Genomic DNA, 25,331 nt, shown 5'->3' with positions numbered 1-25,331 from the left:
TTGCTCAAATGTGCCAACCACCAAGTGTATCACCTTGTGCACATGTGTTAGCATATTTTCACAAACATTTTTAAGGGTGTTAGCACTCCACTAGATCCTACATGCATATGTAATGAGTTAGAGCATCTAGTGGCACTTTGATAACCGCATTTCGATACGAGTTTCACCCCTCTTAAATTCTTAATAGTATGGCTATCAAACCTAAATGTGATCACACTCTCTAAGTGTCTTGATCACCAAAACAAAATAGCTCCTATCATTTAAACCTTTGCCTTGAGCCTTTTGTTTTTCTCTTTCTTCTTTTGAAGTCCAAGCGCTTGATCATCACCATGGCATCACCATCATCATGATCTTCACAATTTCTTCATCACTTGGAGTAGTGCCTCCTATCTCATAATCACTTTGATAAACTAGGTTAGCACTTAGGTTTCTTCAATTCACCAAAACCAAACTAGAGCTTTCAGGCATGCCGGACATACCGTGAGACGTCGCTGAGCATGCACTATGCCTCATCCTAGGCTCAAAGCCCACTAAGCAATGCCTGCGTCGCTTCGACAATGAGAGGCACAGGTCCATAGGCAAAGAGATCGCCAAACTACTGGCAGCCAGATTCATCAGAGGTATTCCACTCTGACTGACTTGCCAATTTTGTTCTTGTTAAAAAGAAGACCGAGAAATGGAGAATGTCCGTTGATTATACTGGCCTCAACAAAGCGTGTTGAAAGGATCACTTTCCTTTGCCACGCATAGACCAGATAGTTGACTCCACCTCAGGATGCGAGATCATCTCCTTTCTGGATGCCTACTCAGGCTATCACCAGATTGCGATGAAAGAGTTTGATCAACTCGCAACCTCGTTCATCACCCCATATGGTTTGTACTGTTACGTAACCATGCCTTTTGGTCTAAAGAACGCTGGCACCACCTACCAAAGCTGCATGCAGCAATGCTTTGCTAACCAAATCAACCCGCTCGATCAGCCAGATCAAACTGAGCGGCCAAAACCAACGATTGTTGTCTATGTTGATGACATAATGGTCAAAACGGCTCAAGCTTACAACCTGATTGCAAACTTGGCCGCAACGTTCATGAACCTCTAAAGGTTCAACATCAGCTTGAATCCCAAGAAATGTGTTTTCAGGGTTCCAAATGGGAAGCTGGTTGGATACATTGTGTCTGAGCGCGGTATCAAGGCCAACCCTGAAAAGATCATGGCCATATCCAACATGGCCCCTATATGCAATGTCAAGGGCGTACAAAGGCTCAATGGCTATCTGGCTGCCCTGAGCCGATTCATCTCCTAGCTCGGTGAACGGTGGATACCACTCTACAAGCTCCTCAAAAAGACAGATGCCTTCGTCTAGACTGAGGAAGCTCAGTAGGCTCTAGAGAGCCTCAAAGCGTCATTAACATCGGCCCCAATCCTCATCGCTCCCAAACAGGGAGAACCCCTCCTCCTCTATATCGCAGCAAGCAACCATGTGGTGAGCACTGCCCTGGTCATCGAAAGGGGGGAGCCAGGACACTACCTTAAGGTCCAGCGACCTGCATACTTCGTCGGGGAGGTACTCACCGACCCCAAGGTCTAGTACCCCTAGGTGCAGAAACTCCTATATGCTGTGCTGATAGCAACCCAGAAGCTCCTGCACTACTTCACCGACCATGAAGTTGCAGTCGTCACTTTGTACCCGCTCGGGGACATCGTCCACAACCATAATGCCGTGGGACGAATTTCCAAGTGGGCACTCGAACTCATGGGCCATGATATCAGGTATATCCCCTGGACCGCTATTAAATCTTAGGCTCTTGCGAATTTTGTCACCGAATGGACGGAGGTCCAGCTACCGACCCCGGACATCACCCACGAGTACTGGATAATGTAATTCGATGGGCCCATAATGGCGACCAGCTCGGGGGCTAGAGTGGTCCTAATCTCCTCAGATAGGAGCAGGCTCTGCTATGCCATCTGCCTCCATTTCTCGGCCTCAAACAACACCATGGAATATGAGACCCTCATCAATGGGCTACGCATCGCCATCGAGCTCAGCGCTACACGACTCTACGTTCGCGATGACTCGGAGTTGGTCGTTGACCAAGTCATGAAGGAGTCCTCCTGCAAACCCCCCCTCATGGTAGCATACTGCTAGGAGGTATGCAAGCTCAAGGACAAATTCTAGGGGATCGAGCTGCATCACATCCCTCGAAAGGACAACGATGCCACCGATTTTCTCGCAAAATTGGCCGCCAGGCGGGATCCGTCTCCAAGCGGGATCTTCATCAATGATCTCCACGAGCCGTCTGCCCATGTCCTGGAAGGTCTAATCTAGACACACCTCGATGCCAAGCCAGCGCCTAGGGGCTTTGACCCCGACACCACGTCGGCGCTCGGGGGCTCTGACCCCAGTGCCTCTATGACAACGTCACCCCCGATGTTGCCGTGTTGGCACTCGATCAAACCGACTGGCGAGCACCGCTACTCGCCTACCTCCTCAAGGAGGTTCTCCCACTCGAAAGGACTGAAGATGCTCAACATGCCAAGACCTTCATCGCGCTCGATGACGAACTCTACAAACGGAGTCCATCAAGGGTGCTCATGAAGTGCATCCCTACCAACCAGGGGAAGCAGCTCCTCCTCGAGGTCCATGTCGGGATCTATGGACATCACGCGGCCCTGAGGTTGCTGGTTAGAAAATCCTTTCACCAAGGTTTTTACTAGCCCACCGCACTATGAGATGCAGAGGAGGTCATCCGCAGGTGTGAGGGATGCCAATTCTACGCTCGGCAAACTCATTTGCCGGTATAGGAGCTTCAAACCATCCCCATCACCAAGCCATTCACGGTCTGGGGCCTCAACATGGTAGGACCCCTCAAAAGGGCCCAGACAGCTTCACTCACCTGCTCATAGCGGTCGACAAGTTCACCAAGTGGATAGAGGCCAAGCCCATCACCAACATTTGCTCGAAAGAGGTGGTCAAATTCTTCCTCGACGTCATCTACCAGTTCAGCGTTCCAACTGTATCATCACTGACCACGGGACTAACTTCACCTGGAAGAAGTTCCTAGACTTTAGTGATGGATACGGCATTAGGATTGACTGGGCCTCGGTCAAACATCCACGTACTAACAATCAGGTCGAGCGTGCCAATGGCATGGTCCTCCAAGGACTTAAGCCACGCATCTTTGACTGACTCAACAAGTACGCCACGCGATGGGTTGTAGAGGTCCCAATGATCCTCTAGAGCCTAAGAACGACCCTAAACCGATCCACAAGGTTCACACCCTTCTTCCTGGCCTACGAAGCTGAAGCAGTGCTACCCTCCAACCTCGACCATGGTGCCCCAAGAGTGAAGGCTTTCGACCACAATCGAGCCATAGAGGCTCATCAAGATGCAGTCGACCTACTCGAGGAGGCTCACAAAACGACCATCATCTGCTCTGCTCGCTACCAGCAAACTCTCTACAGGTACCACGAAAGGAAGATCAGGGGGAGGATCCTTGAAGTCGGTGATCTCATGCTCTGGAGGACCCAATCAATGAAGGAGAAACACAAACTCTCTCCACCATGGTAAGGTCCCTATACAGTGACCGAGGTGATCCGGCCGGGCGCCTACCAACTAGAGGATGACAATGGCAATGTTCTCACCAACACTTGGAACATTGAACAGCTACGTCGTTTTTCCCCTAAATTCGGTCTTACCGCTTTTTATCAACACTTGCTCCTGTAAAGCACCCCAGCCTGAACATTTTCAGCCCGGGTCGCTCAGGGGCTCCATGAGGGTACAATACTAAATACTACCTCTCTTTTTACTATCACATGGTAAAAATTTTTGCCCGAATGAAAGGGCATTCCATTCCTTTGATTATCCTACATAACTTTGTTTTTACTCCTGACCGAGCGCACCCCGCCATGACCTACGGTTATGAGCAGCCGAGCCTCACGGGCCACACCCAGGTTCTTAAAGGTTGCAAGCCTACGGAATAAACGGGCAGGTGTGAAAAAGATAGGATAAAAACAAAGCTATGCTAGGAAAAAAATCAAGAAACAGATAGTGATTCTATCACAAAAGCAGAACTGATGTATTCATTGATACAAAAACTATTCACACAGGGGCTTTCCCACGAACTTAACGATTACATTTGCTAACTACTTCCACTCCAAATGCTACTATGGTCGCTCGGTGGCATCAGCTGATGCCAAAGGTGAGGCCATAGCACATGCTGTTAGACATAACCACCACCATAAGGGCCCCGCCCAGTTCTGCTCCCTCGACTTCGGTGAGCGCAACAGGTACCTCAAGGGCATCGTACCCTTAGATGCTCAGTAGAAGAGCATGGAGCTCCTGACCTTCTCATGCAGTCAAGGTAGCTCCTGGACAGGGACGCTGCCCGGCAAAGTATGTCCGCCATGGCTGGAGGATGTCTCATCAAACTTTATGAACTGGCCAACCTGAGCAGCTGCAAGGGCGAAACCTCCCACCAGCACAGTCCTAAGTGTCTTCCTCTCCGACAAGGCTCGCCCAGAGAAGATTCACCAAAAGGAGTCCACATTTGGCTCCATCCTGACAAAAGCCTTAGAGACGGTGACAAAGCCAGCGACGTGCAGTACCCTCTAGTGCGCCACCTCCTTTAGCGGAAGCAGCCCCTTCTTGGCGAAGGTGGACAGCACCACCTCATCTATGCTGGATGACCTCCAGCTCAACATTATGCTTCAAAATCACAAACGAGTCTGTGAGTTCTCCTTTCCCTCTACCTTCCCCTATTTAAAGAAGAAGCAGAGCAGTTGAGGAAAGGCGAAAGGATTGGGGCAAGAAACCCTCTCTCTTCCCCCCATTCAATGCAGATGGGAAACGACGGGACGCACCCTGACCGATGGGACACACCCTGCTTGGTCAGACGAGATGTGGCCTAGGTATGGCCCACCACTACCGCACATCGGGCGCAAGAAACAAAGCATCACCACGCGCAGTGTAACACCCTAGGTGTTTGGCTTCTACAAAAGTGCATTTCATTTCATAAACATGTGCATCATCTATCACATCATGCCATAGTCACTGAAACATGCATATGCAACATTCGCAATTGTGTTTGTTTCATACTTGATTGCTTGTGAATGGTAGTAGTGAAACATGTGAATGCAACATGAGTTTCTCATACCTTGAAACATGGCAACATGGCAGGAATGTGGCAAGTTAAAATTGCAACAAAGGCATGAAACATGTGAAACATGGAATTGCAACATTAGAGTGAAATTGATTGTTTTGTTGCTTCATCACATGTGATCATTAGAAGTTGGTATAGCATTTGTGTAAAGTAGTTGATTATGGTCTAATACACCTTAACTACACTTAGGGTAATTGATGGGACATTGTTCATGTGGACCAAAATGACTAAATTGCCCTTTAAGTGGAGGTTTGACTTAAAATAACCTATAGAGTGCCACTGTTTGACTGATTCAAAAGACCAACCTAGAGGCCTTGCATGGCTATGCACCCTTTACCAAAGTTGTAGCCAATTTATCAAGGAACAAAAGTCTCAATATGACCATCTCATGAAAATGGCTAGAACATGTTCAAACATGGTCCACAAGTCAGATTTGGGGTGGAATTCTACACTTAGAATTTTTCTAAGTCCTTAAGACGATTTATAGTTTCGTGTGTCATTGTTTGGAGCCTTGTATCTCCCTAACCAGGCCGAACCAACTTGAGCTCCAATTGACAAAGTTGTTGTACTCACTTAGATCTTCAATTTTGTTAACTATACCATGAACCAGATCGCCACCGTTTGGGAGTATGGATCGTCGAAATCACGCTGTCAGTCGTGTCATCGGGCGTCGTTTTAGTCCATTTCAGAAAACCGACAGAGCACGCCGTGGGCGACCGGCTTAGGAGCTGATCACCGCATGGCGCGCATGCTCTGCCAACGCCTCCACGTCGCATGTCCGTGCTCCAGATGAAAGCCAGTGCCTCGCCACTCTCTCTGCGTCTCGCCAGTTCACTCTCTGCCATCATCTTCCTCCGCGAGAGCGGCGACCAGGACGCCGTGGCAGCCGCCGAGCCAAAAACCCACTCAACCGAGCGCCATTGACCGATTCATTAGAGCCACAGCACCACCGTGAGCTCCTCCACGTCCGCGACCACACTGTCATCGCGTTTTCGCCTCAGGTAGAGCTCACCATGAGCGTGGCTCCACCGGGTCACCATGACCGCCGCCGGTAGAGCTCATACGTGGTTGTGCCACTCGAGCCCCTTGCTGTCTCATCTTTTCCTTGCTCTGGGTCTTGGGTGTGAGGCTGATGCTCGTAGGGTCACCCACTAGGGCCGTGACGCCGTCACCTCGCTGGAGCCAGCCAAACCGTGGTCGTGCGCTGCCATGGCCGTCGCCACCCCCTCTAGCTATTGTAATCCCTGCAATAGATGGTACCACTAGGTGCGCACGGGTGAGGCGAACACATTGACACCAATGGCCTCGCCGGAGCTGTCACCGGCGATGAGCTACGCCGCCGTCCTTTCTTCCTCCCCTGTCTGAATCACTGACTCGCGGGGCCCCTTTGTCAGTCGCTGAGCGGAGGCGGGAGCCTGTCCTGGGCCGCGCCAAGTTCTGGGCCGTGCCAACGCGTGCTTCGCGGGCCACCGTATTCTTTCAGGCCGGCCCAGCAGTAGGGTTAGGGTTTCGAATTTGTTTTGTTTATTCTTTTTCATAGATTTGTGTACATTTTCAAAAATATGTATCTCCTAGTTGGTAGATTCAAATGATGTGGTTCCAATTTTGTTGAGTTCATGATAATGTCTAGTTTATATTAAAAATATAATTTATGCCATGTTCTGTTATAAAAAATGGAGTTGCTAATTATCTCTTTTAATCATGAAGGAAATAGGGGTAATTATATCTTTTTCTATGTAGCTCCAAATGGCATGAAATTTTTATGGTGTACTGCTCATATCATGAGTAGCTTGTAGTTAAATTTTCATATATTTTGGACACTATATGTAGGAGATAGGAAATTCTCTTTTTTGCATGGATGGATCTTGTATGAATTTTCATAATTTTTATATAGATACAGTAAAGGTAAAATTTGGTGAGTGCTATTCTTATGCTAGAATGATGCTAGGAAAAATGTGAAATCTGTTGCTTGACACTTTTCATTAGGGTTTCCTAATTATGCTAGAAATAGCCCTGCCATCTGTTATTTTTAATACAGCAACTTGACCAATTGCTTTAAAATTTTTATGGTAGTCTATGTGAAGCATGAGATAGCTACTGTAATTTTTGTAGGTTTTTCTGAACAGTTTTACTATATGTTACTTTAATCACCTAATTAACTAAACAAATTAGAAAAGGACATTAAATAATTTAATTAGAGGTTGGCACTATACTTTCTGATGTTCCTCTGGTATGTACAACAAGTTGGTAAACTTGGTTTGGTCCAATCATGCTTTTGCATCATCATTAAATAATTAATTTAGTAAACCTGTCATTTCTGGATAGATTCTATGTTTACCTTAATTCGATTTGGTTAACGTAAGAATCATGCTTTGATGTTTACAAATGATTTGTAGAGAATTTCATAAGCTTTCCAGAATGTCCTCTTGCAAGTCATTTGAATTTATAGAACTCTAGTTATGATTGAATTAAGGAACTACTCGTTTGCATGTAAAACTTTAACTTTGATTTAAATATGCCTTTACTATTTCCTAAGCTTGTGGTAATGTTCCTAGGTGTTAGGCCTTTAACTGAAGATGAACATCTTTATCTTAGGTTATGCAAGTTGGGTAAGTTGATCTTGTTCTTCAAGTTAAGTTAGATACATGTTTTAAAGTGATTTGAATAGAGCTATTCTTAATCGGTAAACGAGTGTCCAGTGATGTTTTTGTTAAACACTTACTGTGATCCATTCATCATGAGCATCATGTCATTCCTTATGCATCCATGATATTTATCTTGTGCATCGGCATGCAATAGGTGTACCGGAAGGAGTGACACTGCTGGAATTCGAGAAACCGAGTGAGCAGCAGCAGCCAACACCGGAGGTTCAGGAGGTGCAGCCCTCAGGAGAAGTGCCAGACGAGGTCGCCGTTGAGTGCCCGGATCACCGTCCGTGCAACTTTGTGAAAGGCAAGCCCTGGAGCATATTAAGCCTCCTAATTTCTAAAATGCAGTAAAGTATTATTATTACATATATATATTGTTGCATTAAGTTTAGGTGTTTGATGCAAACACTTGCTGCATTGGTTATCCAATCCTTGTCCAGATATTGATACCCTGAATCCTATGTAGCTCAGACACGTGTAGTGCTTAGCCCTGCTTAAATGCGGTAGAAATCAGGTGATTTCCTGTCACCTGCGAGATATAGGAAGATACATATGGCACGGTTGGCTATATTTGCTATCATGGAAAAGAACTTGTCTTAATTTGAAATGAAGACCGGGCGGAGGCTTTCCGATTTGCAGTGACTCCGTCTGTGTCGCTTAAGGACTGAATCTTGGAGCCTTTCCTATTCATGTTGAACGCATGCCTCTCTCTTAGTTGGCCGGGTCTGGAGACCGACCATGAAGCTGAGTAGCTCACCTCAGGACGAGAGTCGATAAGTATAAAGTGCGCCTCGGAAGGGAGCCGTAGGCGTGAGTCCAAGGGTAGGTGAGTTAAAAGTCCTGATCGTCCTGGCAGAAGGGTAATCCCTGAGAGTGCTGACGCTGATCGAACCTGCGAATTTGGTTCCTGAGTTGTCCCAAAGGTGACCCACGGCTACCCTTGCAAAGTATGCCAGGGTGAGAGTTAGGAATACCCCCTCAGCTGAGTTGTAATTCAATTCGAGTCATCATCTCTCCCGGTTAGTGAGAACTTGACGGGCTTATCTCCAAAGTAGATACACTAAATAACATAATGGTTCAGAAATGATGATATGATGATGACAACCTTATTATACCTGCTATGGTTAATATTGATTGCTCCTAATAAGTGAGTGCTCTAGTACAGGCGCTAATCTAGTGGACAGGTAAATGATGATAAGCTTGATGCTAAGTTTAAATTGGTCACTATATTCATAAGCTCTTTTATGCAACTATGTAAAGCTAGCCCACCTCATAAGCCTTGCATGACCCTTGGTGTCCTTTATTTCTGGTTTTTAATGGGTAAGTCTAGCTGAGTACCTTCTCGTACTCAGGGTTTATCTCCCACTTGTTGCAGATGACCAGTTCTACTTTGGTTGCTGCAAGTATTGCCTTCTCCCAGCTAGGGATGAAGACTAGACCATTGGGCGCGGTCTCTCCTAGTTCTCGTACCTGAAGATGCTTTTGTGGGACATGACTAAGATCTGGCAATGTATTTGAAACTATGAAGTTATGTACTAAACTATGTTGCTTCCGTAAATTTGAACTTGGTTTGTAATATTTTATTTGCACTATGATGGATGTAATCCGAATGCTACTTGTGAAATGTTGTAACGAATGATGTGTTGTGTTGAATCACTACGGTCTTGGTTTGTATGTCGAGAGTTGGTTGAAATCCTTCGTGATTTCCGGACTACCAGGATTATAGGAGCTTAAGTACAGGAATTTGATCACTTCGGTGATTGTTTTTGTACTTATGTTCTTATGATTTGGTTGGTTCTGTTACACGCAGGAGGCCCTCCACCTTCCTAGGTGAGACTTGGAAAGGCGAACTATGGGATCTCCACCCAGGAGAGACCACTGGGCTTCTTGAGTCGATCGAACGGCTCAGGCAAACACCGAGAGATAGGTAAGGAGCAGAGGGATGCCCCACGTGGGCCATGCCAATTCTGTCATGAACGACGATCGTGGATTTTGGTTGAACATTTCCAAATAGAGCTCCTCAAACCCCGTCACTCGAGTCATCAAGGTAATATTACCAACCCCCACTATTTCTTTATATGAACATTCATTCATCCGTGCACGAATTCATTCATTCCATACATCCAAAAGCAACGCTCCATGTTGCGTCACAAAGCGGCAGTTGTCTCATTCAACATGAGCAACGATCGATCGGGGTTCGAAGGCTAGCCCATGAAGGGCTCGAGGCTGCCTCACATCAAACAGAGCTAGGGTAGAAAACATAGATGAGCCCCAAGCGGCCCTCGCCTAGTCTGCCCTGAAGCAGACAGGGTTATCTCAACCTTCTCGTTTGATCCTAACCTCCTGCCAAACCCATAGAATCTTCATCGAGGGGAGGCCAGTGGGCCACCCAGGTCAGTCTCTGGAACGACCTAGGCATCTGTCGGGTTGTAGGTTAAGGAGCAGTGGAGTGCCATATGAGGGCTATGCTGGCCCCGTCATGAACGACGGACTCAGACTTCACTCGAACGTACCCGTTAGTGAGCCCACCAAGTGCGTCACTCGAGCCATCGAGGCAAGCGACGTTAGCTGAGCCCCTCCGATTGTGAGAAACCATGGACGGGGTAACGCACAAAACTCAACCGACCCCTACCAAAGCGCAATAGGGCTTAGGGGCTCAAGACACCCTAAACTGCCTCAGCACGTCCGATGCTAGGATCTGCGACTCTGTCTCGCCCGATCACAAAACTACCTCAGCTATGCCCGATGCCAGGATCCGTGACTCTGTCTCGCCAGATCCCTAAATGGCCTCGGCTGTGCCCGACGCTAGGATCCGTGGGCTCCATCTCGCTCGATCCCTAAAAACTACGTACCCTGGCTACGCCTGACGCTAGGATCCACGACTCCGTCTTGTCCGATCCCTAAACTGCCTTGGCTGCGCCCGACGCTAGGATCCGCAAACTTTGTCTCGCTCGATTCCTAAACTGCCTTGGCACGTCCAACGCTAGGATCCATGACTCTGTCTCACCTGGTCCCTAAACTGCCTCGGCACGCCTGATGCCAGGATCCGTAAACTCCGTCTCACCCAATCCCTAAACTGCCTCGGTTGTGCCCGATGCTAGGATCCGCGACTCCGTCTCGCCCGATCCCTAAAACTGCCCGATGACAAAACCCCCCAGGCGATTCTGCCCAAATCACCCGGGGGCTCGGGGGCTACACCCGCTGGTACGCTCGTGCGCACCCACTAATGAAACAAAACTTCCCCCACTAGCAACACAAAAAAACCCTAGATGATTCTACCTGAATCACCTGGGGGCTCAGGGGCTACACCCGCGGGTGCGCTCGCATGCACCCACCATTAAGACAAACCCCCCTAGATGATTCTACCCGAATCGCCTGGGGGCTCGGGGGCTCCTGTCGGGTTTGTAAACCCAGGGTCCCTCATGGACCAGCTTCCCAACAAAGGCTCGGCCCAGTAGACAACATTACAAACGATGCGCAACTCATGGGCCAGCCTTAATACCTAAACGACAGGCCAAAGGGGTGATCCAATCTTTGACTAGAAGGCCTGGCCGAGGAGGAACGGCGCCCGCTTCCGACTCCGGCCCGCCTCTCCGACTGGAAGGCCTCACTATGGAGGAACATCGCTCGCTTTCGACTCTGGCCCACCTCTGGATGGCCTCTCCGACCGGAAGGCCTAGGAAAACACCACTTCTGACTCCAACCCATATCTCCGACCGGGGATGCACCGAACCCCTGCTTACAGCTCCTCTCCGACTGGCGTAATCAGAGCCGACTAGGACCAATCGACCGGGGATGCCCGCTCGGTGGGGACCATGAAACGGACGGAGAAAGTAATGTAGGGCACTCAAATCAACCACAATACCGAGGACCATACACTGTACACTATAGGACAGTACCAACAGGGCATGTCAGAAGGGTACCCTGCAAACTTCCTGGCATGTCAGAACCTAAGTAGTGTTGTGGGCACCGACATTTGCCCTATAGTGTTGTGGGCGCCATCAACTCCTATACCAGACAAACATGGTAAGGCTCTCCCACATGCCTCTGGACATCAACAGTGTTGTGAGCATCGTCATCTATCATACATGGTGAATACGGTAAAACCTCCCACATGCGTCTGACAACAACAGTGTTATGGGCGCCTACCATCATCTTGTACCCGACGGCGTGGGCAACAAGACTTAGTAGCATGCGTACTCTCTCTGTCGCTTGTAAGGCCATCCCCTTTATCTATAAAAGGGGATGCACTCTCTCCCAATAGATAGATCCCTCAGTTCACTTACATTGAATCAGTCCACAACAACTAAAACAACACACACGATCCGAATGATCAAGGATCCCAATGAACAACAAACGTTCGAACACTTAGCACATAGCGGAGCTCCCGTCACTCTCAACCCTTCAGACCAGAGTCCGACCGGACCTCTTGTACCCCCCCCATCTTTCTCCCTTCCGTTTGTAACCCCACAGCAAACTCTGAGCACATGGGCTCAGGAATAAAGTCACCACCGACTCAAACTGGACATAGGGCACGTTGCCTAAATCAGTATAAACCCTATGTCATTGTGTGCTAGGCCACATCCAATCACAACGTACGACAAGACTACAAGTATTTACGTGTTGGTCACTTTTTGCATCGACAGTCGGGTTCAGCGAGAAGCTGACCGTGGTGGGTTAGATGATGGGCAATGGAGAGCGGTCCTCCGTCGATAGCCTCCTCCAGTCCAGCGGTGAAAGCTCGGATCTAGAGCGACTCCTCCTCCCGTTCGATTAGCTCAGGCTCCCGCAGGCGTAGGTCCCCAAAACGCTCGGCGATGAAGTCGAGCTTGCCGAAGACGATCCTCATGCTCGGCCGCATCCTCTCCGGTTTGTCGCCGAAGTCGAAGATTATTCCCATCTGAAACACAAAAATAAATCTAAACGCGAAAGACCCCTACCTGGCACGCCAACTATCGAATTGTTTTACTTCGGCAATATCCAGTAACGTGATCGCGTAGATGGAATCAGATGGTAGCACATAAGATACAAGGATTTATACTGGTTCGGGGCGTGGTACATGCTAATCCCTACTCCAGTGGTGTTGCTGCTCTTTGTATTCTATGCTCAATTACAGGGCTGCTGCTCCTAGCTACGAGGTAGATAGAATAGGTGGAAGATTAGATCCCAAGCCCGAGGTCCCTACCCTCCTTTATATAGGCAGAAGAGGTAGGGTTACAAAAAGGGCGATCGGGCTAACATATTATTTCTTAGTTTGTTACAGTAGATTGATTCTTGCTATCATCCAGATACGCCCGCCTCGGTTTGCCTTGATCTCCACGTTGGTCGACCGCGTTAGCCCTTGCAGGCCTCCCCTTGACGGCTACTGGGCCGATAGCTCGGTGATGGTCATATATACGGGCGGTGCAGGTACCCCTAGCCCATATCTCTGACAAACACCTTGTGGACAATCCCTAGAGGTAAGCGGTCTAATTTATCATTTCAAGTTCGACGTGTGACTGTGGTCGTTTTCTCACGTTCCTTGTTTTTTCTGCGGCCGATAAGAAAACCATTTTAGGCCTTCTTTATATGGGGTACATCATAAGCCATACCCACTAATGTAGACTGGGTTTGGTTCGGCCAATTACTAATAAACATGACTATAGATTTACATCTTATTACAGGTGATCTACCTCTACCAATCATAGCTCAAATTATAATATCTAATATGCACGCGAATATGTAAGTGTAGTGTTGGTTCATATATTGCCCTTGTAAGGAAAAGATATAAAGTTGTATATGAACTAACACCTAAAAATATCAAGAAAGGGACACACATTCCACGCGTACCATAGTTTCAGATTTAGTACCATATCGGAAAGCTAGCCTCGTTAAAACCAGCTTAAATAGGAAGATTTATGCTACCTAAATCAGCCAGGCTTGGTGGTGCGAGCCTGTTACTCCAACTTTGGAGGGCTAAAGAGTGGGTCCGTTTGGGGTTTTGCGCTTGAGCCCTTGTAAAGACAGCATGCACGCAAAGGCTTGACATTCTTCTTGTGTGTCAGGCTTATGCATCAACTTGTCTTTGCTCTCATTTGGCTGGCCTTTGGTTACCTTTGCCCCCAAAGGCCCATTGGCTAGCGGGTTTAGTTTAGTTTGGGTCCTAGCAGGCCCAGCTAAAGCCCAACACGTATTTACACGCTTTGCAGGGTTTCCACGAATGCGATACCTAATGTGAAAAAATCATAAATGGTTGCATTGAATGTGCAACCCATTGTGAAACTCATGGGTGACAACATGGGCTTGGATGGCGGCGTAGCCTACTTCGTGGAGCTTGGGTTCGCGTAATTACCCCTCGTACTAACTCTTTTTATTTACCGGGAAACCAAATGTACACAATATGTTGTAATCCTTGTACACGACCATTTTGTTCTTGGTCAACCTCACTAACCTGAGACACAGCATGGTCCATTGTACCAAATCAAGCTTATAATATATAAATACTCCATATGGACAACTATTTTATCTATATCTCTTATAAAGTTAATTCTCACTATAAGTCTATCTCAACATGCAAATCATCCATATCACCCTCACTAGATATCCACATCATCACCCACTAATCTTATCTCTTATAAAGTTAATCCCCACCATAAGTCTATCTCAACATGCAAGTCATCCACATCACCCCTTGCTAGATATTCACATCATCTCCTACTAATAGACATGTTATCCTATTAACTTTCAACCTCTTAATGCAAGCTATCCGCATCATCAATGTCATCTTCTACATCAGAAGTGCTAACCCTGTTCGCTTATGCTGAAATTTAGCTTATGCTGATGCTTATGCTGAAATGTTGTGAGAGGAAAATATTGTTCCATGGCTGAAAAGTAGCTCAAGCGAACAGGGTAGTAGCCTCTATCTTCTGTAGCAATGTATGCACGTTTACTAGAGCAATTCTTCTGCACGTGACAAAGTCCATGGCAGCGATGGCACTGAATTGATGAAGAACATCCTACGGAAGCCACAGATGATGCACTTGGACAGTCGAACGGTTCCTGCACACGAGTCTTACTAGATTTCATGGTACACGCGACTGAAGGTGTAGGAGCTGAAGAATGTGTGCGCGCTAGTGGCGGTGGAGGATGAGCACTTGAAGAAGGGGATGGCTTCCTTAGTGCCATCGTTGTCGTCGTGGGCGAAGGAGCCGCTAAAGCTGCTCCTGCTCCATTGTCGTTGTCCCTGTAATTTTTTTCCAGTAAGTATAGCATCACGTCTTCTCTTGTTATCAACCATGTCACAGTCTGGTTGATCTCGTCGCGAAGGCTAATCCATATCTACGAATGAAACAACACAAGTAGGAATAAGATGGATGTAATCCGAATAAGACCATGTTTAGTTGGTTTTTTGGCTATGTTTTTTTTTTGCATCTCAAAGCCAAAACCCTAATCAAAAGGTCCAAAAATAACTTTTATTATAGTATAAAATTAAAAGCACCTCTCTCCCTGCTCTCAGCTACGGTAAAATATTACCCACCGCGAAGATACCGGTTCGTTTATTCTTTTCTTCTTTCCCGTCCGTAGACTCGCGAGACACGCTGCATGGCAGAGCGCTCCCGGCGGCGGCGTGGGCCTCTGCCCTTCCCTGCGGCGGCGCAGACCCTGCCCGGCGACGGCGTGGTCCCTGCCCGGCGGTGCGCCGTAGCGGCCTCCTCGCCGGAGTGGCCTCCGACTCTAGTCGCTCCTCTGACTCGCTCCTCCAGTCGCGACGCGGCCCCATGACGAGCTCCTCCGGTCGCGCCGACGAACACCCTCCAATCGCGAGGACGCGGCTCCGATGGCGTGGCCCCGACGTGCTCCTCCGCGGCGGTGGGCGCACCAATAGCGCGAGTACCCCCAGGCTCCAGGCCGCGACGGCGCATCTCCAGGCGTCCGGGCAAGCGCCCTCCCCTGCGGTCGCGGCAACGGCGAGCCCCTCACTGCTGCGGCGCATGCGCATCTCCAGGCGAGCCCCTTCTGTACGGCGGCGCATCTCCGTGGCTTGCTCTGTTTCCATGGAGAACAGGGATGTGTTTCTAAAACATGGAATACAATAGAAATACGAAAACGATGGACCAAAAATTTAGAAAACACTCTGAATTTTTTTTCTTTCCCAAAATAGTTCTTTACCTACAAATAAAACATATAATATGATATATTTAGCAGAAAAGTTTTGCTGCAGATGTTTGCCTATGTCTTTTAGAGTTTTAGTAGATTTTTTTTCATGCGAATTAGTAAACATATTATTTTGTTACAAGCAATTTGCATGTAAACAGCCCTCATAACCTACAGTTTCATAGCTGCTCTAACCATACGGACTTCTGCTTTTCCCACGGCTGTTTTTGCATAACTGTTTTTCTACAACCCACAGCTCATAACAACTTTTTCAAAAGTCACAGCTCAACCAACACAGGGCCTAAAAGTGACAATTATAGATGTATGATTAAGCTCACAAAAGTGACTGAGGTAAAGCAAAATTCAAACCCTAACATGAGCGGTGGCTACTAATATAAGGTCTTAGGGGCGTGCATAACCCCTGGACAGGCTTCACAGTGGACTCAAAGACGATACACGGCCCAACGAACCAAACTACATTGTCATAGCACCCTGACATATACGTGTTTTAATGATTCCCGTTGACTCCAATGGAATTTTGATGTTAAACTAACATCATTAGTTAGCTTATGAAATTATATGTCTATGCATAGGTGGATTATCGAAAACGGAGTCCGTATGCGTCCCGGACGTCTGTTTTACGCCATGCTGGTCTTGGAGGCCGAGACGGACTCAAACTCGAGTTGAATTGGACGTCCCTATTGACTTGGACGTCCTTGCTGGTCTCCTCCACATCTCTCTCTAAGTACTTCATGATCCTCTTCAATGTTTCTAATCATGATAACAGCAATATATTCTCAAAACCATGAAAAAGATCGCTTAAAAACGATGTCACCTCTAGTTTTAAGATCTTGGATAGCGATTAGTCTCATTGGGTGCAATCGAATGAGTGATGTCCTCGTCAGACCCTGCCCTGCCTCGCTCGCGCAGGCCGCGACAAAGTCGTGCCCACTCGCCATGGCTCACCCAAGTCGTGACGCCTATGTTGCTTGCCGAGGCGCGTCTCATGGCCCCACCTCGCCTTGCTCACCAAGGTCGCGTTGCAACCGTGTCGGCTCTGCTCGCCCAGGTTGCGCCTCCACGGCTGCTCGCCCAGGTGCCCTGTCTCGCTCGCCTGGCCCCACCTCGCTCTCCTAGGTTGAGAGGCTGTTTGGCTGGTTGATTGCCGGCTGGCTGGCTGGCTCTGTCACTCACGAAATCACTGTTCACGTCCTGCTAGAACAGTATTTTTCTCTCACAACAATCAGCCGAAACAGTATTTTTCAGTCCTGCCGAACAGGCCCTGAGCCTCCACCGCTGCTCGGCCAGGTGCGCCACCTCCACTCGCCCGGTCATGCCTTGCCTGCCCAAGACGCACCACAAGGTACTAAGAAGTGGGTCGAGTTGGTTCCTTTGTTTTGAGAAGACCGAGAGATGTTGTGTTTGGTTAAACTTATGGAAAGCGCCATAAAAAAGCAGAACATCAACGAGACAGGTGGATTTCAAAAGTGTTTTTTTTTCCAGAAGGCACTCCTTTTGTGTTGTACAATTTTATGCTTTGTGTTTTTTCCAAATATGTGGAAATAGATATATGTTTCACAGTTGTTTGAAGAGGATATAAAGGGGGATAGATTTCATAATTGTTTCAACCTAAAAGCTCACAATAGTTTTTTTACTGCTCACGGCGGAACCTAACACATGTAAAAATGGATCCGACCAAATAACCCAACCAGGTTTCCGGCAACCAAACACACTATAAGCTTGTTTTTCTTGTGTCTCTGTTCTGTATGCTCTGGATCTTTTACCCAGGTAGCGTTTCAGCAGTGCAGTATGATCAGTTTGCCCGGCTTGTTGAACTTCATGTTCTGTCGAACAACGATAGGTACTATCGCAACTCAACAAAGGAATGCCAAAGCAACCGAATGTATTCTTTTCGAACGAAGATAAACCTCTTGCTCATCACGGCACCACACATAACTATTACTGTTCCACAGCGCATGCAGTAGCAGAGGCACGCGGCTGGCTACGACAACCAAACTACAACAAACAGAAAACAAAAAACGAGCGACTCTACCCACACACGCGCCAGCGCCATCACCGTAAAAACTGCATCCCAGCCCGTAGCATCTATCACGCAGACCGGCGAATCAACCAATTGTTCAGTCGAACCCCCAGCAGTCTAACATGACCAAGCATTTTTAAACCAAGCCCCTGATCGCTTATTTAAAATTCATAAATAATCTCCTTCCAGTCCAGATACCGCAATAATCCCGTCAGACGTTCTGCGTGACGCCGCTGGGCGCCTTGTTGTGCTGCGTGTCGATGTCCGAGTACCAGCCGTGCTTGGTGGAGTCGTACTTCTCGCCGTCGCCCCAGAGCGCGTAGGCCTCCTCGCCGTGCACGGCGTCGTCGCCGATGGCCAGCTCGTCGTCGGGCATGCGCAGCGGCACCACGAGCCGCACCACCAGGCACACCAGGCTGGTCACCACCACGTTCCAGGAGATGATGAAGAGCGCGCCCACCACCTGCTTGACGAGCTGCATGCCGTTGCCGTAGAAGGCGCCGCGGGAGTTGGTGACCGGCAAGAACATGGGGCACAGGTCCGGGTGCGCGAACAGCCCCGTGGTGGCGCCGCCGAGGAATCCGGCCACGGCGTGGGTGTGGAACACGGCAAGGGTGTCGTCCACTTGCTGGAGCAGGCGAGAGCGCTTGTGCACCACCATCATCGTGAACCACGGAATGCTGCCGGAAATCATGCCCATCAGGATCGCCGCCCAGCCCTGGACCAGACCTGCAGCAGACATACGTCGACGATTTGGCATGAGACGGCATATTAGTTACTACATACAGTATATACCAAGAAAGTTGTGCTAATTTTTCTTCTTCTGGATTCCAGATTTTAGTGCTGGGCGTGGCTGAATATCGAAAGTCCATGGGATCGTCATGTGAGTCTTAAACTCTTAATTCGATGCCTGCATCAAAAATACTACTAGGTTCTTAGCTCGTCAGACTGTCAAAGAACCAATGGAAGCACGCATACATGCAATCCACTGTGACAAGATAATGATCCTCCAAGATAATTGGTATGGTGGTAACAGGTAGTGATCGGTCCAGTCTGGGTACAAGGAAGTCCTCGTACCTTTGGAAAGAAGGAAACTGCTTTGCTGCTTTAGTTTCCTTCTAGATTCCTAGTAGAAACATTCAGGCTTTTAAAGGCGGCATGGTACTATACAAACACTGACGGTAGCATCTACGGAGAAAATCTTGGGAAAAAATGATGTTCTTTCTTGCTAACTTTGGCTCAGACCTCAACTCAGTTTTATCCAAGCTGCTTTTTTAGCACACCTTTTTTTTCAAACTTCCTCAGTTGAGGGAAACACTACAGAGCACTCGTGCCAAAGTAGCCTTCTAGATAAACTACAGCACTACTAAAGTGAATAAACTCGTGACGCCGAATCCTGGATTCATTGGTTCGTTTACAGATGGGTCAAAAGAGTGTAGATTTAGCTGTGCAGTCGTGCAGATTCACAAGATAGAAAATGATCGGTGCCAGTGTTTTCAGGCAGGCAAACGTACGTCAGCCAGTCTATATATCTCGGCGACTATAAGTCACATAACATTTTAACCAGCTAGTAGTGGACCAGTATTAATTCTGTATGTGTGAGAAATAGATGTCGTCGTGCCATATATGCCCGTTGTAAACTTGTAATTAACGTATCTGCCGTGTAATAATAACATATTATATACTACAACTATATGAACCACAGCTAATGACAAATGTTTGGGTAGGAGTATTCAATAATCATCATCAGGCAGTAGTAGAGTAGTGATTGTGGACAGAATCGTGTATATACCTGCGCCGGGAGTGATGCAGACGAGGCCGGTGATCATGCCCTGGACGGCGCCGATGACGGAGGGCTTCTTGAAGAAGATGACGTCGAGGCAGGTCCAGACGAGGAGGCTGGTGGCGGCGCAGATGTTGGTGTTGAGCACGGCGATGGAGGAGTCGACGTTGGCGGAGTAGGGGTCACCGCCGTTGAAGCCGGCCCATCCCATCCACAGGATGCCGGCACCGGTGAGCATGAGCAGGACGTTGTTTGGCGGGAACCTCTCCCTGTCCTTGGTGAGCCTGGGCCCGACCCAGTAGGCGGCGGTGAAGCCCGCGACGCCCGAGGAGAGGTGGATGACGTAGCCGCCGGAGTAGTCGATGACGCCCCAGTGGAAGAGGAAGCCTCCGCCCCAGATGGAGAAGGCGCCGATGGTGTAGGAGAAGGTGAGCCAGAGCGGGACGAAGAGCATCCACGCCTTGAAGTTCATGCGGCCGAGCAGGGAGCCCGCGAGGAGGATGAGTGTGATGGCGGCGAAGACGCACTGGAAGTAGACCATGGACGCCATGGGGTAGGAGGGCGTGATCTCGACTGACTCGACGACGTCGCTGTTGTGGAAGTAGTGCGTGGTCGCCGGGAGGCCGGCCTGGCTGAGGAGTAAGCCCTGGTTGAGTGAGTGGCCGGCCTTGCCCCAGAACGGGACCAGCTTCTGGCCGAAGGACATCTGGTAGCCCCAGATGACCCAGCACAGCCAGACGGCGGCGAACGCGTAGAGCGCCATGAACGCCGAGTTGACGGCCCACTTCTTCTTGACGATGCTGCCGTAGAGGATGACCAGCCCCGGCACGCTCTGCAGGCCCACCAGCGTGGCCGACACCATCTGCCACGCGTTGTCGCCCTTGTTGAGCCACTCCGGTATGCCGGTGCCCGGCTGGTACCCCAGCGTCATCGTCACATTGTAGGGAAGGCCGGCCATCCTCGCGGTCGCGAGATGATACGACGATCGATCAACTGGCTTGACTAACTATTAGCACGCGGTGCCCAGTCACCGGCGGGCGGAGATAGTAGCGGCACCGTGTGTACCGGCACCGATGAGGTGATCGATGAGGCCGGCTGCTAGGCGAGGCTCCCGGCCGTTATATATAGGGAACGGCTCGTGCGGCTGACGCGTGGGGGCAAATTAAGCTAAGAGCGGGCGAGTTCGGCGAGAGCGCCGATGAGTGGCTCAAGGACAAGAGAAGAGCGGAGCTAGATCCTAAGCTTGAGGAACCAGGAGAGTATGAGTTGGCCAGTGGGGAGGGGAGGGAAGAATCCAAATGCGGAGCATTGGTTTTGAAGGACCCACAATCTCTATCTCTACAACTAAAACATTCATAACTATTTCGTTCACGGGTGCGACACCAAAGCCGCTCGCTCCCATGCATCCCCGTGCGATCTCTTATCCTCTCCCCGTCGGTCTGCTGCTGCGTGCGATTTCTTTCCAAAACAAACCACATCCCGCGCTCCACTCCGTCCTCTCCCACCGCCGCCACCCCGGCCCCGCAGTGCCTCCCCTCCCCTCCCATGACGCCTCCAACGACAGCGGCGACGATCCCCGCCGCCACATGCCACTTGCACCGCCTCGCCGGCGACCTCTGGGGCGGCCTGGCTAGGGACGCGCCTCCCCTGACCGCGGGCGCAATTGCCATGACCCTGGCCGGCTGCTCGTGAGGGTGCGATTCAAGTCCATCGCCAGCGACCAGCACCCACCAGGTATCGCGCCGCATCTTGCACTCCCTGCTGTGCGAAACTGATCACCTTAACCCTAACTTAATCAATCTGGGTAGGTATTCAGATCTCATCTAATTACAATTTGTTGTATATAGTATGCCTAACAAATGCGTTTTTTTTTGCTAAAGTTGATGCGCTTTACCGAGTCCGCCGTTGCTCGAGGATTCAGCAATTGTCTTATTCTCTTTTTCATATAGTATGAGTTTAGAATTCAGGCGTCCTGTCATGTGGTAATATTATTGATGTAATCAACATCCTATGTAGAACAGAGAATCTTTTTGCAGCTTTCATGTTAAGATTTCTCATAATTATGAGACCAAATGTTTTAATTTATGCATCTTATTACAAGGCATATATGAATGTTGATTTGCAGCAATTTAGTAGAAGTGTGGAACCACTTCTGATGTCGTCTTTATAAATATTGATGGAGCTAGCGACGTAGAAATGGACTGCAGTCAGGCTTCCCAAAAACAAGGCTGGTGATAATTTGCTTGGCTGCATTGCTGCAGCACAAGTCAAGGTAATTGTTTCTTGTTGTACTATTTATACAGGAATAGGATTGGAATAATGGGAACAATATTCTTTATATTAATGAAATATTTTCTAGAGCACTGAATATTAGCATTTTCATGTAAATAAACAATATGGAATAATCATATGGCTTAGAATTTTAGTTCTAAATCTATTTTTTTTCCAAATAACTGAATATCTGGATCTGAATCTTTGATGTCTGTCCATTGAGAGAACAATGATTTTTCAGGTCAATAAACATCTAGGTCTTAAACTTGTGTAACATTTTGAACTAATTATAAGAATTAATCAGTAATGCAAGCATTTAGATATTTCTCAGGATGGTCCTTTTCAGTTATGTTAACTGGTCTCAGTTTTTGTATTTGTATTACTATAATATTTATCTCCGGTATATATGCAGTCATGGTTTGGATAATTTACAGGAGGTTACTATGGACAACGTAATCATCCTCCTCCAGTAGAGGGAAAAGAGCTCTTACTGCATATGCAATTTTATTACCACGATCGTGTTAGCCAATCATTAAGTGAAGGTGAGATCATAATCGACATTGTTTCTCTTAAACCACCGCATGAAAGGCTATTCTGCAGTCTTGCTTGCTTGACCTGTTCATTATCTTGCAAAAGATATTCAGAAGATGCACAGACAAATACCAGCAATAAGTCAATGTAATCTAAGTGGGCCACAGATTTGTATATCCTAATAAAAATTTCTAGAACACACTAAAATGTTCCCGGTCCATACATGTATCAAACGCGCTTCACTAATCTTCCATTCATACAAGTGAAAATCAGGCATCAATATATCTGTGATAACTAACCCCACACATAATCTTATCAAAGCTCCCAGTCATATTCAGCTGTTGCAAGAAAACTCCCAACCTACAAAAGAACATTCACACTCTCATTCTTTCATTGTTTCATTCAAGCTGTTGCAATCAACATTCTCAGAGTCCACCTCTCCATGTAAATGATATTTTGTATTCCTGTTTTGAACCGTTACATATCTGGTAACAACCGGAATTCCATGTGTGATATTAACCATGTATATGCTCATGATCCTACGTATTGTCAGATATAAAAGTTGAGTTATGTAAAAGGGGTTGTCATTGGTTCACAGGGCAAGCAAGTTAACTCTCCATCTACTTGCAAATAAAATCGTACATGAAGGAGTATAAAACAGGAAAGGTAATGATTCTTTTACACGCTTATATGTCTGTTCATTGCTTTTTTATTAGCAAACATATTTTTTATTTTTTTTATTTTTTGTTGTTGTGTGCTTCTCTTGCTGCAATGCAAGAGAGTACTAGTGTCACATCCTCACTTTCAAAAACTTACGGTGTAACTGGTGATCTGTTGGGCTTGAGTTTATCTGTTAGAAGGGAGATGACTATAAATATTTAAATAAAATATTGCCTCTGATCAGATGTAATATATAAGACATGGCCTAATCATTGATGCTCATGTAACTCTAATCACAACTAAAATGACTAAAGAGTGGACACCGTTTTGGGCGACAAAATTTCGCCTCACCTTCCTATCGGCCCGTGCGATACCACATCCGCGAAGGAAAGCTGTCGGTCCCGTACGATCCGACGTCCGGAGGAAAGAATGCGAAGTCAAGCACGCCTATGCGATCACGCCAATCACGCTCCCACGTTCGACCCTCAACCAATCCCACGCTCACCCCTCCACCTGAACCATCGCACCCTCTCCCTCGCTCCGCCTGCCGCCTCCCTAACAACTACGTTGTCGCCGCCACGCGGCCACCGATCCAGGTGCAGCAAGGGGAGAGATCCTGCCGATTGGGGAGCTTTTGCTGCTCCGATTTGAGCTTGCCCTGGTCTGCTCGCGAGGGTGCCGACGATGGGTACGTGGGGACGGCGCAAGACGCGGTGAAGATCCGGCGGCTGTAGAAGCAGCGCGAGGCGGAGCGCCGCAAGATCGAGGAGGGTTATATAAAAAACAATAGAATTCCATGTGGCAACACTACAATTGGCATGATCTACATCATATCCACACACTCTTCTTTGCACGTCAAGCACTCAAGTATGCAAGTACCCTCGAATAAACTTATCAGCCTGGCTTATCAGCCATGGTAGAGTGTTTCTCTCTCACAACAAAACAGGGACTCTTGGGAATACATTTGGGGAAGCAAGAATTACTCCTCGAAGTGCTACAACTTTCCCTACAAAAACATACAACCTCCAGCTCCTTTTCTCTGAATTTGGAACTCCAAATGCCGCAACAAACTTTGAGTCTTCTCATGGCTTCTCCTGGTGGATAGACTAAATACAAGAAACATTCGGAGAAGGAAAAAGCAAAGGCTTCAAGGAAATAACTATAATTGTGTCCTCTGCAGCAGCAACATTGAGGGATCTACGTTTCATGTGTTCTTCAGCTGCCCCTTTAGCCAAGCCTGTTAGCAATCTCTTGGAATAAGTTGGGACTTCACAAAGGAATTCTTCCAAATGATGCAGCATGCCAAGCTTCAATATCAGAACCTCTTCTTTATAGAGAGACTTTAATCATTGTCGCTTGGCAAATTTAGAAGCAAAGAAATAATTTTATTTTTGATAGAGGTCGCCCATCCTTTGGTTCTTGGAAAAGCTCCTTCTGTGAAGAAGCTAGACTGCAGGCCCATAGATTCAGTGATGAAAAGTGCCCTGTCTTTCTTTCTTGTATAGCTGCCCTAGATTAGTCCTACAGCCCACCTCGGGCTAGCTTCTCTGTTGTTCTTTTGCTGTTCATTTGACCTTTGTTATATGTTGTTCTTGTTTCCTTTTGTTTAATAAAACTTACAGTGAGGGTCTCCCCTACTGTATTTTTCATTCAAAAAACAGCATCAGCCGGCTTATCAGCCGCAGAAATCATCAGCCAAACAACCCAAAAATGGTGGTTATAGAAGTTCACGTACCACAGACATCTGCACCTTGGTTTACTGGTCTGGTGGACAACCACATTGTGTGACAAAAACCTCGGGTCGTCAATATGCCGACCCCTGCGATCCTGCCCCAACGCTCCCCCACCCTTTCCTTCTAAATGCCACTCCTCATAGACCAACACCAACGGTTTTTGATAAAATGTCACCCTGCGAAATGAACGGTGCCGACAGGTGGGACCTCCTCCCCACGATCGCCCATAGTAGGAAACAACACCCCATGTTGATCGCGGATCCTCTTCCGCATCCACCGCCTCCCTGTCATAGCGCCGTGTTCTCCGTGACTGTGTTAATTTTACGAACTTTGGTTTTTGGATTAAATATCACTTTAACGTCTGTTGACAA

At 47.9% G+C, this 25,331-nt stretch overlaps 1 protein-coding gene across 1 annotated transcript; it reads right to left on the bottom strand.

Annotated features, from left to right (window-relative positions):
* Positions 1–17,911: 17,911 nt before the first annotated feature.
* Positions 17,912–20,806, bottom strand: LOC136453676 (ammonium transporter 3 member 1-like). Its single transcript, XM_066454236.1, has 2 exons — positions 19,775–20,806; positions 17,912–18,711 (listed from the first exon to the last, which is right to left on the bottom strand). Exons 1-2 carry the CDS (start codon positions 20,721–20,723, stop codon positions 18,194–18,196), a joined length of 1,467 nt encoding a protein of 488 aa, XP_066310333.1. The 5' UTR covers positions 20,724–20,806; the 3' UTR covers positions 17,912–18,193.
* Positions 20,807–25,331: the final 4,525 nt, after the last annotated feature.

This window comes from Miscanthus floridulus, chromosome 5 (genome assembly GCF_019320115.1).
Source record: "Miscanthus floridulus cultivar M001 chromosome 5, ASM1932011v1, whole genome shotgun sequence".
Classification (NCBI taxonomy): domain Eukaryota; kingdom Viridiplantae; phylum Streptophyta; class Magnoliopsida; order Poales; family Poaceae; genus Miscanthus; species Miscanthus floridulus.
Note: the sequence above shows the minus strand (reverse complement) of the source record. Positions and strands in the feature narration are given on the sequence as shown.

Bases quoted from the DNA above. Each gene is read 5' to 3' on its own strand.
- LOC136453676 (XM_066454236.1), bottom strand. From the start codon at position 20,723: ATGGCCGGCCTTCCCTACAATGTGACGATGACGCTGGGGTACCAGCCG. The intron at 18,712-19,774 runs GTATATACACGA...TGTCTGCTGCAG, and splicing joins CTGCATCACTCCCGGCGCAG to GTCTGGTCCAGGGCTGGGCG.